This window comes from Rousettus aegyptiacus, unplaced genomic scaffold, assembly GCF_014176215.1.
Source record: "Rousettus aegyptiacus isolate mRouAeg1 unplaced genomic scaffold, mRouAeg1.p scaffold_m13_p_5, whole genome shotgun sequence".
Taxonomy (NCBI): Eukaryota; Metazoa; Chordata; class Mammalia; order Chiroptera; family Pteropodidae; genus Rousettus; species Rousettus aegyptiacus.
The window spans coordinates 76,053,247-76,071,996 of record NW_023416308.1 but is presented as its reverse complement, the minus strand read 5'-3'; the positions used below and the strand labels follow the sequence as shown (position 1 = coordinate 76,071,996).

The window sequence follows — 18,750 nt, the reverse complement described above, 5'->3', positions numbered from 1 at the left end:
AAAGTCCTGGGACGGATGGACATTAGCCTGAATTGGGTCCTATGGCCACCCCTGAATCTAAGGTGATCTGGAAAAGATTGTCTAAAAGAGGGCTTAGAGTAGGGATGGGGTGGTGTCCCAATGGAAATTTAGAGTACTGCTCCCAATAGCAGGATGAAAAGTGAGCTGGGTAGCAAAAACATAAATGTCCACCTCAATCATATTCCCAGAGACAACAACTTAGGAGACATACACAATGATTCAATGAGGTAGGGGAGGAACATGATGCAGTGGGGAGCTTGGAGAAGCATGTGTCCAACCCTACCAAGGGGACTGGGGAAAGCTTTGGAGAGGAAGTGGAAATTCAGGGTGAATCTTGTAGGATGAGTAGGAGTTTGCCAAGTAGAGAAGGGAAGGAGAGCTTGCAACATAAAACAAATGGAAGAGGTGGCATGAGCAAAGACCTTAGAACACTGATGTCACAGTGGGGTTGCACAGTGAGAAGGGGTGGTGAATGGGGCCAGGTTATAGAGAACATCCCACAGCTGGGTTAAGGGCTCTTTTCTTTGTGCCCATACAGCCTCAGGGTTACCGTTTATCATGGTCCCAATGACTCCATGTTTCTTGGCTCTCACCCCAATGAAAAGGGCAAGAGGGATGCAAACGGACGTTCCAAATGCAGTTTGCTTAAAAATTTCTCCACTAATAGTGGATTGCATCATGAGTTTTTAATCTTCCAGCTGTCCAATAGACAATTATAAAATTCACACACCCAAATAAGTAAATAAAATTCATGCACCTACATTAAGAGAAACGTTAATCCTCACAAACAACACGGTCAAATCTGGGGTGCCCCATGGACCACATCTGGCTCACACACTATTTTGTTTGGTCAGTACAGTGTTTTTACTAAGTTTTGAGTTAAAATGTGATACCACTACACACCTACCTAAAATGGCTAAAGGTTTTAAGTGACATTAAGTTCTGATGTGGAATTGGAAATCTCATAAGAGTGTTAACTGGTACAACTGTTAGAAACTGATCCAAAAACAAATACATAGGCATACCTCATAACTCATCAATTCTACTCCTACAGTATGTACAACAAAAATATGTACGTATGTTCACCAAAAAATGGTAAGTACAAAAGTCACAGAAGCACTGGAAAAAACTCAAAAGTCTAGAGTAGAAGGACACAATGGTATATTCCATTCACAAAATGGAATACTATTCAAAGGGAATTATCCATAAGTATATGCAGAAATATGGGTGCATCAAAAAAAATAGCAAGGAGGATGATTTAAAGTGAGAGACATGCAACTCTTCCTTTCACTTTAACACTTAGAGGACATTGTAGGGTTATTAACTGGTCTAATTTCAATATTGTTGTGTCTCAAGGGATAGGGAGGCCCAAGAAGAGGGAGAGAGATGGGGGAATGGCCAGTCAGTGGAGCAGTCTGAACATACGTTTATTGTTTGCCATCTTATATCAGTATAGTTTGTAGTGCCCCAAAACAATCCCAATAGTAACATCAAGATCAATGATCCCATGAAGAAGTACAAATTAGTAGGTACAAAACAGTCACAGGGAATACAGACAATATTGTAATGGCTATGTATAGTGCCAGATGGGTACTAGAATAAGTGGGGGGATCACTTCGTAAATTATATAAATGCCTAACCACTGTGCTGTATACCTAAGACTAATTTTTAAAAAATAGTAAAATTTAAAAGGGGGGGGGGGAAATCACTAATTGGAAGAGCACCATAACAAACAAAATGAAAAAGTTTGAAATATTGCAAAGAATTACCAAAATGTGATAAGAGATACAAAATGAGCAAATATTATTTGAAAAAATGGCACTGATAAGACTTGCTTGATGGCAAGGTTGCCACAAAACTTCAATTTGTAAAAACACAGTATCTGTGCAGCACAATAAAATAAGGTATGCCTGTACAAAGCTCCAGTAATCAAAACCATGTGCTAATGGCATAAGAACAGACAACACAGAAACAAACCCCCACATATATGGCCAATTGATTTTCAAGAAGGGTGCCAAGACAATTCAATGGTGGAAAAAGTAGTCTTTTCAACAAATGTTGCTGGGAAAACTAGATATCCACATGCAAAAGAATGAAGTTGGACCTTTACCTTACACCAGATAACAGGAGGCAAAAATCTTTGTGACACTGGATTTGGCAATGATTGCTTGGATATGACACCCAAAGCGGAGGCAAAAATAGAAAAAGATAATTGGCCCTGATCAAAATTTAAAACTTTTGTGCATCGAAAGACGCTGTTAAGAGTGTAGACAACCCACAGAATGTGAGGAAATGTTTGTAAATCCACATATCTATTAAAGGATTAATACCTAGAATACATATCAAACTATAACTCAACAACAAAATAAAGAACCCAACTTAAAAATGGGCAAAGGACATGAACAGACATTTCTCCAAAGATATACAAATGGCCAGTGAGCAAGATGTTCAATATCCTCGGTCATTAGTGAATTGCAAAAATCAAAGCCACAATGAGAAACATGAAGCTATACATCCATTAGAATGGAAATTATAAAAAAATCAGAACATAGAGTGTTAGATGAGGATGTGGAAAAACCAGAACCCTCATACATTGCTGGTGGAAATGTGGAATGTCTTCAAGTTAAATGTAGAACTATCACATGATCCAGAAATTCTAGGTATGTACCAAAAAAACTGAAAACAGTAATTCAAGCAGATACTTGTCCACCAATGTTTACAGCAGCATAACTTAAAACAGCTAAAAGGTGGAAGCACCCCCTGTGTCTATCAACAGGTGAACGGGTAAACAAAATGTGGTATACATATATATACAATAGAATATTATTGTCATAAAAAGGAATGAAATCGACACATGATGCAAAATGAACACTAAAAACATGCTAAGAGAAAGAAGCCTTAAAACCCAGTTTAGGAAGATGCAGTTCTTGCAGAAGGCACTCTCCCTAAATGATGTTTTGTTTTTTTTTTAAATGCCTACAGCACTAGTATTCCTTAGGTGGTTTCCCATCCAAATACTAACAAGGCCTGACTCTGCTTAGCTTCTGCGATCAGACAAGATTGGGCACGTTCAGGGTGGCATGGCCATAGACCCTAAATGATGTTTTGAAAGGGAAAGGTGGAGTATATAGAAGACCTAAGGCAGGCAGGTCATTTCATCAACTCCTCACTTATCAGGGGTTTTATACTATCCTAATATTACTACCCATATAGACACCTGCACCAGTGTCTGGCCTGTGGCTTCAGTTTTTATAGTAAGGGGAATAGCTATGGTTCGTCCCAATGCAAGGATTGGCCCTTTTATCTGTAAAGGCCTAGACAGTAAATATTTTTAACTTTTTTGGGCTGTAAGATCTGTCACAACTATTCGACTCTGCCTTTGTAGTGAGAAAGTATGGCAAAGTTCCAATAAAACAACTTAAAAAACAGGTAGCAGGCTGGATTTGGTGGAAGGATAGTAGTTTGCCATCCTGTCCCAAGGCAAAGGTGGGGTTAGGAGTAAGGAGGCAAAGGCAAAAGTTAAAACTACTTTTCTTAATACAGCTTATTATTGCTTCCACCAGTGACTGTTTTTCAGGTTGCAGCCACTCTCCCTCACCCTTAACAGTTAAACATCTTCTGACTCCCCAAGCATTTCTCACTTCTGTTGTTCTGTTATTTTTCTGGATTTTATGTTCACATTTATATAGTTCTAGAGAGGAAATAAGAAGCATCCACTAATTTACCACCTTGGCAGGAATAGGAAACTAAGTAAATAATTGTTTTCTTTTATTTATATTTTTGAGAGTAAAATTGTGTTTATTAAAAAAAATCTGGTCTATGAACATACTTCACTGCTTTAGCTGAAGAACCCCAAGCAAATAAACATACCAATATTAAAAGCAGCATAACTGGTTACTGTCTTAAAGATACATAAAAATAATCAAATGCTAGAGGGTGGGAAGATAATCACCCCCACCTCAGAAATCACAACTTCTTCCAAATAAAGAGTATAACCCATCTGCCATATTGAATTGATATTTATTTCAGGACATGCCATGTCAAAATAAAACAGAGTCAACCCTTGCCTTTAACAGTAATATTGCATTATAAAAGCACTTTACAACTCCATCCCATCTTTGAGTTACTGGTATGTGGGCTAATGATTATCTGAAAGCATTTCTCTATTCTGATCCATAATCCAAGTGCTCTCTGAATATTACAAGGTGACAGTTAAGTAGGAAGTGGGGGAGGAAGAGTAAGAGGTGGGGAATAAGGTTCTCCTAGTTAAGGGTTTTTGTTGCAATGAGGGGATGAGGAAGTATGAAGATATTTTTGTTGTCTTTTCATCTTTACACTGTTAAGTAATGCTTACAACATAAATTCAGCAGACTTTTCCTGAACTGTTAACTCAGAAATTTTCTTCCTGCAAACAATGTATTTACAAATGTGTTTAACTTACACAGCAATCTCACAATAACTAGTAAAGATTAAACTGGTGCACTCCTAGTATATTTGTTTGCAGTGTTTTAAGGGAAATACATGTTGCCATGGTGATGAAGCTCTAAATATATTGAACGAAACATCTAAAAATTGAAAGTAGTTTAAAAAAAGGCAAAGAAATAAATATCACCAAAAAGATTAACTGTAGCTTAAATATAAAACTAAATCACTAGTTAATTAACCAAACTATACAGATCTAATAAAAAGCAAATCAGCCTGAAAGACCCAACATTTAAAAAAAGCTAGAAAATAAGGCATAAATCTGCATAATATTGAGTTTTATTTCCATTCTCTCCTTTCCCTCTTCTAAGTATGCTTTTTCAGATCTGCCTCTAGGGGCTCTATAGGAAACTTGCCATTTTCAATCTGACCGCAAATGTCCTGAACAAAATATTTGCTATTTTGTTGAGGACTCTTAAGCTGGAGAGATCATTGTTTCTTCTGGTTATAGTTTTGATCAAGGTGCCAAATTTAAATTCTTCCACTGGTTCTTAAAGGAATTTGATTTCTATAGTGCCTTGTCTGCATAGCATTAAAAAAAAATAAATAAGAGAAGTCTATTGCTTAAAAATGTTTTTCTTTTTTAACAGATTATCCTGACAATTTTAAAATCTTGGGGAAACAGTTCATTAGAAGAATTAAATATAACAATTTGTTCTGAAACACTTCTACTTTTCTCTCCCAGAGTCTAACATATGAAAGGGTTGGTTGGTTGGTCAGAAATACATTTTGTGTTCATTTACTTGTAAGTACTATGTTCATTAGGACTCATTTTAAAGGTGCACCAAAACACTTTTCTTATTCGAACACTGATTACACCATGATAGTTGAGTTTTGATCTCAAATGTCTAATTTTAATATCAGTGCTCAAAAATAATATTGGATATCTTAACAGAAGGCATAGAACAAGTGGGATAACTGAAGGATAACTCCAATGGGTTTGGCCTGATTGCTGCTTTGCCACCTCTTGTCTTGAGGGAGGAAAAGTAACAATAAGGAATGTGGTAAGAGGTGATAAAAGCAGGGAGAGATCAAGTAGGTAGGCAAGTGCTAATATGAACAATTGTTCCTTAACCAAGCCACATACTGTTGAGATTTCCATCATTATGAAGTGCATTATCATAACATTAAAAAGGAAAAAAAAAGTTAAGAATATGTACCTAATTTTTAAAGTTACCACTGGAATTATGCTGGAATCATTTGGCTTTTTGTAAAATATAAATAATGAAGACACTGACTTTTTTGTGCTTGTGAAGCTAATAGATCATCTCCACGAGACAGGCAGCAATGATGAATTGCAATACGTTATTACTGACGGGAAAAGGTTTAAGCCAATATTCACACTGCAGTCAATGAAAGTGTAAGGGGGCCAAAGCAGTGAGCTTCTGGAGAAAAGCTAAAGATGCCATGAGGAATTAGCAGGAACAGCCTCCTTCACTAACTGGTTGCTCCTGAGGCTTTTCCAGTTTTATGTCAATCACTGAAATGAAAGTTAAGGAGCTATAATTGGGAGAGTGCAATTCCAATTCTATTTAACATTGACATCTATAGCAAACCCCTTTCATTCTTATTTGGCTTCAGAGACTACACAGCCACTATTTCTACATAGCTAGGTGCTTAAATGGAATAAACTTGCTTATATCTACTAATGCAGCAAGGGTCAGAATAAGGTTAACCTCTATTCATGAAAATCTATCCTAAGGAAACTATTCTACAGGAGCAAGAAACCATATAAAGATGATGTTCTTTATGGAATTACCTATAATAAACATCAGAAAATTGCCTACAAAGAGTTCCAATGAGAGAATTTAATGATGGGACTTGACTCTGTAGAACACATTATGCTATTAAAAGAAATAAAAGCTTAGAAAACATAAAACATCTAGAAGTGAGAAGAGCTGAATACAAAGTACTATGAATTTTATGGCTTATTAAAAATGTCTGTATATGGAAAAACATTAGAATATAAAACAATAAAAATATCAAAATTCAAAATCCTTTGAAATAATTAATAGTAGATGTGCTTCATTATGTTGTTTCTGAAAGCAGAGGCCATGATAAAGCTCCAGACTGAGTAACTTCCTCCCTGTGCTGAGTAGAAAGCTTAGATGTCAGAAAAACAGGGGAAGAAAACATGATATTTGCTATGGGGAACATGTACAAAGCCAATGGGACTAAAAATTAAGAAGTAGAAGACCAGGATTCTAAGAGTTTCCTGCTCATTAAAAATCAAGCAAGCAAACACAAACTCTCGATTAACTGTAATGAGCAGCAGGGTGCAAAAGGTGTGCTTGGATAATCAGATCTCATTTGCTACAGAAAACCTGAGAGTTTCTATGCTCCTAAGTCATCAATTCCTGGCTGTAAAAAGCAATAGTGTTTAGCCAACCAAGTGGGGTTCTAAAGACTAGTGATAACATTTTCTGATAAATCAGAAAGGATACTGTCTTCTCTGCTTCTGTCCTGTGTGCTTTCCATTCCAGGCAAAGCTGCTGCAACACGTCGGAAGAGCTGTGGAAAAGAGAAATGTGATAATTGGGAGGGAAAATTTAGCAAATGGTATCATGTAAAGGTGGATGACCATTGAATGGTGTGTTCAGGGATATAGCTTCTATGCGATTCCTCACTTAGATCATAGGACACTGAAAGCATCTTAAAATGTCTATTTATTCTATAAATGAACACTATATGAAAAGCACTATGCCAAATACAAAGAGGTATAAAGATAAGATCTTTGCTTTCCAAATGGTGAGATAAGACATGAACAAACATCTAAGAAATAAGCAGCAAAAATGTCATTCGAGTCATTTGGCTTGTGTCTGAAGTATGATGTTATGAAAAATATCTTCAAAAGGAGAAACACACTCAAACCTAATGAGAAGTTCACTTTAGAGGCATGTGGGTACAGAGATGACTAATGACTGAAGGAACAACAGATTCATACATATTTTGTGCCCAAACCTAGGTATATGCTCACTGGGTAAAATAGCAGGTAAAACTGACAGATTGTCTCCATCATTTTTTTTTTTTCCCCTCTTAGGCATGCAGTATAAAAATTCCTCTAAGTTAAATGCAGATGTGATGTAACTCCTAAGCACCTGATTACTTGGGAGTATTATCTCAAGTTCTCTAGGGACAAGAAATGAACAAGATATAGTTTTTTAATTCAAGGACCTCGCAGTCTGGCAATGTGATAAATGTTATAAACCAAGGAAGTACAAAATGATATGAGACTACAGATGAAAGAAAGCCTTCCTCAGGAGGCTGGGGAAAATCTTTAGATGGTAATATTTGAGTTTTAAGGCAGTTTTAAACTCTCACTTGGCTGAAAAATATACCATGCAAAATGCTCAGATTTAAGTGGTTCATAAATATTGCTAAATTAAAATTAAAAGGAACAGAATGAAAAGGCCAGAGATGAATAACTGGACTGTAAGTAATCTGTTTAGGGAAGGAAGTATAGAAAAGGAATAAATTTTATCTGTAGGCAGTCACCTGATGGGACAGGATTAGGGAAGATCTGAGAAAAAGTACAACTGTCTTGGTTCTATACGGTTTAACAGCATTTTAGAGATGTATCAAAGTTAGGCATTACCAACAACCAAAATCAGCTATTAGATTTCAAACTGCAGAATGCTTATCTTAACATCTTCTAGTATACTAGAAATTGTGAAGGATCAAAAGATCACATGTGTGTAAATCACCACCAATCTAATCAATATAACATTAATTGTAGAAGGTGGGTCCATTTGCATTAATATATGAATATTCAGTATCAAATAAAGACCAACATTCTAAATACAGCAATAAATTCAACAATTAATGACTGTGAAAGCTGTTAATTTTACAAAAAGAAAAATTTACAAAATCTAAACACAGAACTAGACTGACAGAGTACAACAGATAACTTAGGAAGGGTATTATGCCTTTTAAAGCTATCGTTTATAAAATTGATGCAAAATTAAACAATAATTCTAATCTTTTTCAAGTTTTTGTATATTAGCATTAAATTGAAAGGAGAATGCCAACTCTATCAGTTCGAAATTTTATGTCTAACACCTATTAAAAATCATAATATAAAACAGTATTTAATGTGTTTACAGAAGCAGCAAAGAATTTGAACTAAGAAATTCTAGTACTAACTACCCCACTATTATAGCTTTGTTACCTCAAGGATATTAATTTATCTAATCCTTAGATTTTTTTCTAATAAAAGAGGGAATATAATTGTAAGGTTCAAAGGATAAATGGTACTGCTTCTCTTTGGAATATCCTCCCCCTGCTCTCAGCCCAATATGTCTGGCTGACACTCATCTTTCAGGATCTATTCCTTGATAATTCCTTAGAAAACTTCCTTAACTTACTCTCAGATTCCTTCAATCCCATCATCCTCCTATCGAATAAAATGCTTTTATAGGCTCTAATAGTACCCTGGATTTCTTCTTTCAGAGCTTTTACTGCAGTGATTGTAATGGCCTATTTACCAACCCATCTTTCCTCTAGATTTTAAACCTCTGGAAGGCAAGACTCATTTTTTCATCTTTGTTATCCTAGTACCAGATATGTAGTAGTTTTTTTTTTTTTCTTCAAATGCTAGCTGAAAGAATGACTAATGGGTGTGAAAACACATTAGAAAGCACAGACTGCAGTTCATGCAGTTGATTTTAATGCCTTGAGCCTATGGCTTTTTTGGGATTCAGGTGCATCTGAATTATCAGTAATTCCTTAGGCATGACTATCCACAATACTATTTAGCAGATGATCACAGATCTGAGAAAGATCTGTTTTTATCAAATGAAAGAAAAACTAGCAATACTTATGCCCATTGAACCCTCTCGACCCCCAAAAATGGGCAACAAAAGAAATGAATTCACTCAGTTCCTTGCAGAAAAAGGATTTAAAAGGTATTTTAAATTTATATGGAGTGAAAGTTAAGAAAAACTCTGATAAACTTCAACTTGATGAAAAAACAGATGCCACTGAATAGTATTTCCAATCAAATATGAAGGATTCAATTAAAACAAGCAAATATAACAGGAAGTAATGACATATTTGCCATACACCAAAGTGGTAGCAGAGCTGAGATACCAAGTTCATGTTCTTTCTACTACCTTAATGCTACCTAGTATACATGAAGTTCTTTCTATATGGAAAGCACTGTGGAAAGGGCTGTGTGAAGAAACAGATGGGGGCTTAGGGGACTGGGTGGAAAAGATGAAGGGATTAAGAAGTACAAATCAGCAGTTACAAAATAGTCATGGGGATATAAGGTACAGCATAGAGAACAGAGTCAATAATATTATAACAACTATGTATGGTGCCAGGTGAGTACTAGACTTATTGGGGGGAATCATTTCATAAGTTATATAAAGCTCTAACCACTACCATTGTACACCTGAAACTAATATAATATTGAATGCCAACTGAAAAATTTTTTAAATTAAAAAAAAAAAACAGCTAACAATCCTGGATAAGAATTTGCTAGGCCTATTACTATACAAAAATCACAGACATGAAAATTTAATCCATTTTCTATGACCTAAAATTTTTATCTATAGTTTTATCTATATAATTTTTAAAATTTGGTGCTCCATCAAAATACTTCAATTAGATTAAAAGAAGTAATGTCACTAACCTAGGACATCTCAAAACAAGCCAATAGTTTACAAAAGCCAAATTCTATCCTTACAAAAATATATTTAAGACAGGAAGGAAAAAACCTTAGGAATTTGTCTTAAATAATCTTAAAGAAAAATCCATTTCTTAAATGCCAATGATACACTAAGAGACTTCTGCTATATTAGGACTCGCAAATGACTAAACATGGGGCCAGTACAGGTGGTAATATAACTTTTTAAAACCCTCAGACTTGTATTTACTGACTATCTGCTTTCTATAGGTATCCGTGCCAGGATGCTTGCCAGACCATTTTCTTTTCTGGAAAAATGGTATCAATTCCACCCCGACCGCAAGTTGTATGGTATTTTACTTGTCATAATTTCTAGAGGGAAATAGGTATATTTAGGTTGCAGTGACAACTACAGGTATTAGCTCTGGAGATGACAAGATGAATATTGGCTTTCCATAGAAACTTTCAAGGTGAATATTTTGGGCTATAACTTTAGATATTTAATTTAAAGGGGTGGATTGAAGATCTTAAAGGTAAAATTAATATTGCTACCAGGTCTTATCTTTATTATAAAATTAACTGAGTATTTTATAAGGAGAAATCCATCCTTCAAAGAACAAACTAAGTTAGTTAATCAGTCTCACCTACTTATAGAAAAATTTCCATTATGAAAGCAAACTTTGTAAGGGTAGGCAGCATTTTATACACCACTGTATTTCTTATATGATTGAGGGTTCAGAGGAGTTGACTTTGATTTTTCACTAGATCTTCATTTTAGTTTTGGTAGTCTATTATTTTTTGAAGTGAAAGTAATGGATGGAGGAGGAGGCAAGAGAACTAAATGTTAAATCAAGCTGTATTCAGAGCCTATACCGTGTTGCTGCCAGACCAGGGGAAACCTGCAAAACAGAAGATTCCTGCTGGGATTACTAATAAATCACTTACCCATACCATGAAGAAAAAACAAAAAAAAGTCTTTAAATTGCATTCTACATGAAACAAACACAATTTCCCTAGGCTAAAACTATGGAGAACAGATCAAAGCCTAGTCTGCCTTTCTCACTACATACCCTTGTTTTTTCACACGGTGTAGTCAAACCATCAAAGGAAAAAAAGGTAAACAAAGTATTTAAAATGTAACTTACAGAAACTAAGATTGATATATAAACTAAATTTCCTAAATACTCGGGGTGTCTTTATCTCTGTCCCTCTCAGCTCTCACTCTGTCTCTGAGAGGAGACCACACTGTCTATGGAGCATTACCCCTTCTCTAATAAATATTTCTTTTGACTTTGACTCTGGTGTGTGCTTGAATTCTGTCTTGTGCTCCATCAAGAACCCTTTCTCTACCAATGCAGAATTTGAATCCCCTCCACCACCCCGGGAGGGGGGTGGATTTGCCCTGTCCTGCTTCAAAAGATTATTTTATTACTTTTTTTTTCTTTTGCAATAAACTCTTAACAGGTCTTCTTACTTCCCTTAACTTCTACAGTCTATTTTTTCATAGAGCGACCAGCGATTTAAATCCTAAGTCAGATCATATCAAATCTTTGATTAAAACCTTCCAAGAGGTTCCTACCTTACTCAGAATAAAAGCCCAAATCCTTGCTATAGCCTACATGGACTTAAGACATCGGTTCCCTAGAACTATCCTTTTGTGTGTTCAATTCCTATCACTTGTCCCCTCCATTTCACTCTGACTTGACTGAACTCCTTATCATCCCCTAAACATGACAAGAATCTTTGAACTTGGCATTGAACTTGATGCTTAGAATGTTCTTTTCCAGATAAATGACTTACTTTCTCAATTCCTTTACCTTATCAGAGAGGCTTTCCCTGATTCCCCTTTATAAATAAAGATCAATATCTCACCCCCTTCGCCCTGTACTCTTTATTTCCCTGACCTTATTTTTCTCCACAGAGCTTCTAACCTCTTCAAATATAAAATTTACATTTAATGCCTAACTCTACAAATTAGAATGTAAACTCCATAATGATATGGACTTAAGGTGTTTTGCTCACTATTGCATCTCCAGTACCTATAAGGTAACTGAACTAGGCACATATAAAGTGATCAATAAACATCTATGAGTAAATTAATAACTAAGAGCATGGCCAATATAATAATTTCTCTTTCCACCAGTTCATATTCATCATATGTTTGGATTATTGCCCATTTAGTAATATTAAAGTCTGATAGCTGTGTTAGGGATGTGAAGCACAAAAGGATAAATTAGGAGTAAGATTAAATATGAGAGAGGTAGAATAGTGTAGAATTAAGAGCATAGATTTTGGAACCAAAGAGACCTGGGTTCAAATTCTAGCCTGAGCTATAATCTTAAGCAAATTACTTAGCCTCTAAAACTTTGGTTGCCTATCAGTGAAATGGATATACTTATCTACTCCACAAGGATACAATGAGAATTAAATGAGATAAACACCTGGCACATTAAGTGGTTCTAACACACATTATATTTAAGTAATTCTGGGCAAGTTATATAACTTCTATGCCTCAGATTTTCTCTCTAAAATAGTAACAATAGCAGCTGCCTTAGAGGACTTGTTACATGGATTCATTCTTGTATTAAACAAATATCTAAGTACTTACATATTTTATGTAAAGTACCTGCCTGTAGGAAGGCAATAAAGAAATGTTTTAAAGTTAATATTCATGGCATAATATTCATACAATGTGTGCTAAGTGGTCTTGTATTATATATTAATTTCTTCCTTGGAGTGTCCTGTCTTTTATCTATCCAAATCAAATATACTCTTTAAGAGTTTAGCTTATATTGTGGTGTTTTAAAACAAAGTCTTCCTCAGTCTTTCTAACTGTATGTGATCTTATTCATTTCTTCAACAAATATACCTCCTGTCATGAAAAATGTAAATTTACTGTGGATCTTACTGTTTGTTGCATTCATTAGATATTTATCATGTATTACCTACTCTTTATCATGAGAATGTGACTCTTCTGCTCAACCATATCATACGTTTTTGAAATCAAACACCTTATTTTACATAGCATTATATTCTCCCAAGGACCTACAGTGATCCTGCATATTGAAGGTACTTGCTATCTGTGAATTAAGGTATATGATTAAAGTACAAGAATAAGACCTGCTACGTGCCAAGAACTGTGGTAGACATGGGATACAGAGGTGTGGAAAAGACACCATCTCTATCAATGCTTAAAGTATTTATGCTTTCTCAGCAGGTATAAAAATAGTTTTCACACACACACATCTGTAACTCCACTGTAAATATGTATATAAGCTTTCATTGACCTGTTAGTGCCTCTGCCCACAGGCTATCATGAATTTCTCATAAATTTTTTCCTCTGTCTTTCAAACCTTTGTCTTCTGACAAACAGTGATGATTTTAGAAGCTAAAGATCAAGGAGTGTTTCTGTTTATCATTTTCCATTACTGTAAAATTAGAGAATATAATAAGGTGACAAATAATGTACTAATTCTCAGATGAAAAATCAGGTGGCATTTTAAATAATCACCTATTATTATTTCCTTCAACGATTTAAACACCATACCACTTTTATGAAGAAAGCAATATTACTACCTTTTTAAAAACAGAATTAGAAAAATGATGTAATTTATTTTCCTTAGGCTGTCTTTATCCTATAAAATACAAATAATAATGTTAGATATTATTTATTCTAGTTCTAGCATGGATGGTTTTATTTAAAAACTATAATAATATTCTTTAAGATAGAAACAGGGCTTTAGGGTTATGTGCTTAAACCAAAGAGTTAAAAGGTTACGCATAGAACATTTTTAAATAAGAAGAAAAAGTAGCAATACTAGGTAGGAATAAAGTAGTTTTATTTTAAGGCAAAGTTCTTAGGCACCAAGGCCCAATGACTTGAGCCATGGTCAGTTATTAAATAATACATTAATGAAATTTCTTAGAATTGTTTAAAAAGGAGCAATAGAGAAAGCCCATTAGGCTTTTGTTGTATGTACTAAATTCGGTACACGAGGCAGTGGGTGGAAGGAATCTAATTAGCAGAAAGCTAGAAAACATCTCTGTACATTGGAAGTATAACTAGACATTACCCTTAGCACTGATAAACATCTTTTATGCAGATACACTTTTGTGTATTTCCAGTGAAAAGGCATGATTTTGTCAAATAAAATAAGTACAATACAGAATCATCAAAAAGAACTGTGCTTTGCAAACATACATGGTTAAACAAAGACATGCAACATTTACTTAAAATCATGTAAGATGACTATGATTCCCAATGTTTTCTAAGACAGTTATTGGACTGTGAAATTTACTTGGTAAATTATGAATACAAGCACCATTTCTGAATTGTGCTGATCTACAACAAAAACTCAGAGGGGGTATGGGATTATTTCTTAATAATTACTTCTGTTGATATGTGTTACTCACTGATCAAATACTTTAACTCTAAAATCTTCTTATGTTGAAATTAGATAAACAATAATAAACAGAGTTCAGGAATAAAGTGGCTTTCCATATTAAATAAAATTAAGTATGTACTTACTAAACAGTCTCAGTTACTTCATTTATCAGATATTTTAATTTTTATCCCCATAAACTTAGTATAGGCTTTAGCTTTGGTAACAGAAGAGTGGCTTATACAAGACTAACACTCTTGTATATAGTAATTTTGACCTCTAGACAAAATATAAAAATCAATTATTTGAAGGTTCTCAAAACAAAATGTAGAGACAAACTAGGGGGAATTTCATCCCAGGGAAAATAAAAATCCACACTCAATGGGTAAGATCCATACTTATTCAGATTTTCCCAGGAGCCATTCTCAGCCTGTGAAATATGGAATGGCTGGAACTAAAGCAGAAAATTAAAGTTTTACAGGTTTGAGGTGTCAGTGGAATGTGAGTGTTGCTGGACTGAGGAAGGAAATAATAGAAAGGAGGAAGCCAAGAGGAAGACCCCTAAAAATCTATGTATAAATTTTCTGCAATCCTCAGTTGATTAGTCAATGGTACATATGTAGGAGAGACTCCAAGGAGCCCATCTGAAAATAACAGCTCGAGGCTGAAAAAAATGAGCAGAGATTTCAGCTACTGCCTGCTCTAGGGATACAGGTCAGAGTTCAAATTTCACCAAGACAGAAAAACTTGATAAACATCTCAGGCTTTCTAGAGCTCTACCCAAATGAAGCATAACATCAAGACTCCATGAATTCAAGGTGACTAGCCAGCAATATAACAAGCCATAACAAAATCTAGCATTTTGTAAAGAAAAATAACAGAAATCAGAGTCTGTATGTATCAAACACAATGCTGAGCATAGAACCAAAAATTACAAAACATGTATTCAGGGAATTCTAACCCAGAATGAAGAGAAAAAGTAAATACCCAATAGAAATAGACCTGAAACAATCCAGATGTTGGAAATAGCATATAAGAATTTAAAAGCAACTGCTACAGATATGTTCAAGGACTTGAACATAATGATGACAGTAATGATCGAACAGATAAGGAATTCCAAAAGAGAAATGAAACAAAAAATAAATGAAAAAAAAAAATATCTTGGATTGATTGATTTATTTAAATGATAAATTAATTGGATGGACTCCTAACAGTTTGAGTGTGGCAGAAAAAAGATTAGTGGAACTTCAAGACACATTAATAACACTGTCCAATCTGAAAAAGAGAAAAAACAAACAAACAATGAGCCTCAGTGATCAGTGGGACAATATCCAACTGTTTAACAGATGTGTCATTGGAATTCCAGATGAAGAAAGAATAGGTTAGAAAAAATACTTTAAAATGACACACTACATACAGAGAATGACATAAATTAGAGCTCACTTCTCATTAAAAATCATGGAAAACAATGTAATGGTATCTTTAAAGTATTGGTGGAAAAAGAAAGAAGCTGTCAACCCAAAATTCAATAACTACTAAGAACATTCCTCAAAATTATTCTCTAAATGTCATTGTGAGCTAAGTGAAAGCTGAGACAATTCATCGCCCAGGAGACCTCTAAAAGAAACAGTAAAGAAAGTTATTTAGGCTAAAGAGAAATGATACCAGATGCAACTCAGATCTTTAAGAAGGAATAAAAAACACTGGAAATGGTAAATATATGACTAAATAGAAAAGACTTTTTTCCCATAATTACTATTTAATGCAAATGTTAAAGCATTTATTATTGGGTTCTTATGTATATAAATATATGTAACAATAACATAAAGAATAGGCTGCATAATTCCATATGAAATGGTAATTAACTCTAGTTTAATCCCCAGAGGAACCACTAAAAAAGTCATGAAAAAAATAAGCCAAAAATCAAAAGAAATTTAACTACAGCATAAAAATATTTTATAAAACCAAAAATGACAGAGGGACAACTAGAAAACAAAGAGCAAATGGTAGATACAAACCTGACTATATTAATAAATACATTAAATCTAAATAAACCAAAACTCCAATTAAAAGGCAGAATTTCAGACTGAATAAAAAAAAAGTGAGATCCAATTGTATGCCATCTACAAGAGACCGACTTTACAAAAAAAAAAAGATATACCAAGCAAACAAAAAGTAGTAAGAGAACCAATATGGCTATATTAAGATCAGAGAAAGACTTAGAGACAAAAAATATCAGAGAAAAAGAGGGACATTGCTTAACATTAAAAGAGTCAATACCCTAAAAAAAAATAACTATCCAAAATCTTTATGCACCCAATAACAGAACTTCAAAACACATGAAGTAAAAGCTGACAGAATTATGGCAACACAAGCAAATACAAATGTCACTTAATTTTAATGCTTCTTTCTCGGTAAATTTTAGAACTACACAAAAAAAATTAGTAAGGCTTTATAAGATTTCAACAATGCTATCAACTTTCCTGACTTACTGATAATTTGATAATTTATAGAAAGTTATATCTGACAACTGTTGAAAAACATTCATTTCCAGTGCACATGGGACATTCACTGAGACCATATGCTAGGCCATAAAACAAGTCTCAATAAATTACAAATGACTGAAATGTTACAATGCATATTCTCTGATCACAAAAGAAGTAAATTAGAAGCAATAACAATAGGACATCTAGATATGTCTCAAATATTTGAAAATTAAACATTTCTATATCTTCATTGATGTGGTCACTACATTGATACATACATTTATCAAAATTCATCTAATTGTAAACCTAAGATTATGTGCATTTCACTGTACATAAATGTTTATCTCAATAAAAAAATAGAAAAAAAAGTTCAGTGTAAATTTAGCTGAATTCAAAGAAACTCAAGAGTATCCTTAAGTTGCAATCGAAAGACTGAATGAAAGACAAACCCCATGTAACCTAACTTCTCTAAGCTTGTTCAGTCAAGCTTAGAACAATTCTTAAGACTGAGTCAAGCTCAATAAATTAATTTTATTCTTATGGAAAAACATGGTAGCTCTAAGTATCTGCTAAAAAATAAGGCATATTATTCTTTCATTTAATAAATATTTAAAGAGTTTAGTCTAATGGCAGGCAAATCTGACCAAAAAAATTTCTATATTAAAACTACGACGGAGTGCTAGTGCAATAATTAGGAAAGGTACTTAATCTAAATTTGATTGTTTGAACTGAGTTTTTAGTTACAAATAGCAGCAGGTAGGGAAGAAAGTGTTTTAGAAAAAGGAACAATAACATACAATGGAAACACAAAAACATGGTAAACTTGGGGCACTTTAAACAGTGTCGTATGTGTATATAGTGCTCAAAGATCAGGGTAGTGATGTATGCAGAGGCCAGATCAAAAATTCTGAACAGCAGTGCACTGCATACTAAGGAGTTTGCTTATAATTCAGGATAAAATTCACAGAAGTAATTTGATCAGATTTGCATTTTAAAATAATCACTCTGGTATCAGGATGGAGAATAAACCAAAGTGGGTAAGACTTGAGGCAGATATCAGTTAATAAGCTATGGTAGCAGGCAAGGCAATAGACAATGAGGGGCTTAACATAACTGGGAAAAGTAGAATAAAACAAATACGAGGTATCTAAATGACTGAGTCTAGGGTGTGAAAACAAATGAATCAAAAGACCTTCTGGGTTTCACTAGGTTTGTTCTACTTTATGAAGATACATTTGGCACTTGGATACATAATATTTAATTCCTTATGTACCAATTTGGCTTCCACAAAGACTGACAGCCATTTGAGTGTTGAGTGTAGAAAGTACCTTCTGTATCTAGGAGGGGTTAGGGAATCAATGCTTGTTCAAACAATTATCAAACTGAAGAGGTTTGACATATCTGCGGAACCACTGCTATGGTTTTATGTCTTTTTTATAAAGTATAGTTTGCATGAGAACTCCTCTGAGACTCTTGTTTAAAAATGTTAATTTTAGAACACGAGACTTAACTGAATCAATATCCAGTACTGCCCAGAAACCTGTATTTTATATAAGCTTTCAGGTACCTATCATGTACATTAAAGTTTAGAGCCATTAAAAAATTCTCAAATCCTAGATTTTCCTAGGGATAATTTTCCATTCTAAAATCTTTGTCCTTTCTTGCCTTTGATTCTTCTTGCTACCAAAGACAGTCGGGTAGAGGAAAAATACCTTTATAGCCTGTGGGTAAAATACACTACCCATAAGTA

At 34.3% G+C, this 18,750-nt stretch overlaps 1 protein-coding gene across 2 annotated transcripts in view; it reads right to left on the bottom strand.

Annotated features, from left to right (window-relative positions):
* Positions 1-4,022: 4,022 nt before the first annotated feature.
* RAB6A (RAB6A, member RAS oncogene family) overlaps positions 4,023-18,750 on the bottom strand; it is a 55,236-nt gene continuing 40,508 nt past the window's right edge. For both annotated transcript variants that reach the window (XM_016161419.2, XM_016161418.2), the window contains exons 7-8: positions 6,948-7,014; positions 4,023-5,983 (exon numbers count right to left, since the gene is read on the bottom strand). In XM_016161419.2, the coding sequence (XP_016016905.1) occupies positions 5,919-5,983; positions 6,948-7,014 (132 nt within the window). In that variant the 3' untranslated portion in view covers positions 4,023-5,918. The remainder of the gene's footprint in view (positions 5,984-6,947; positions 7,015-18,750) is intronic.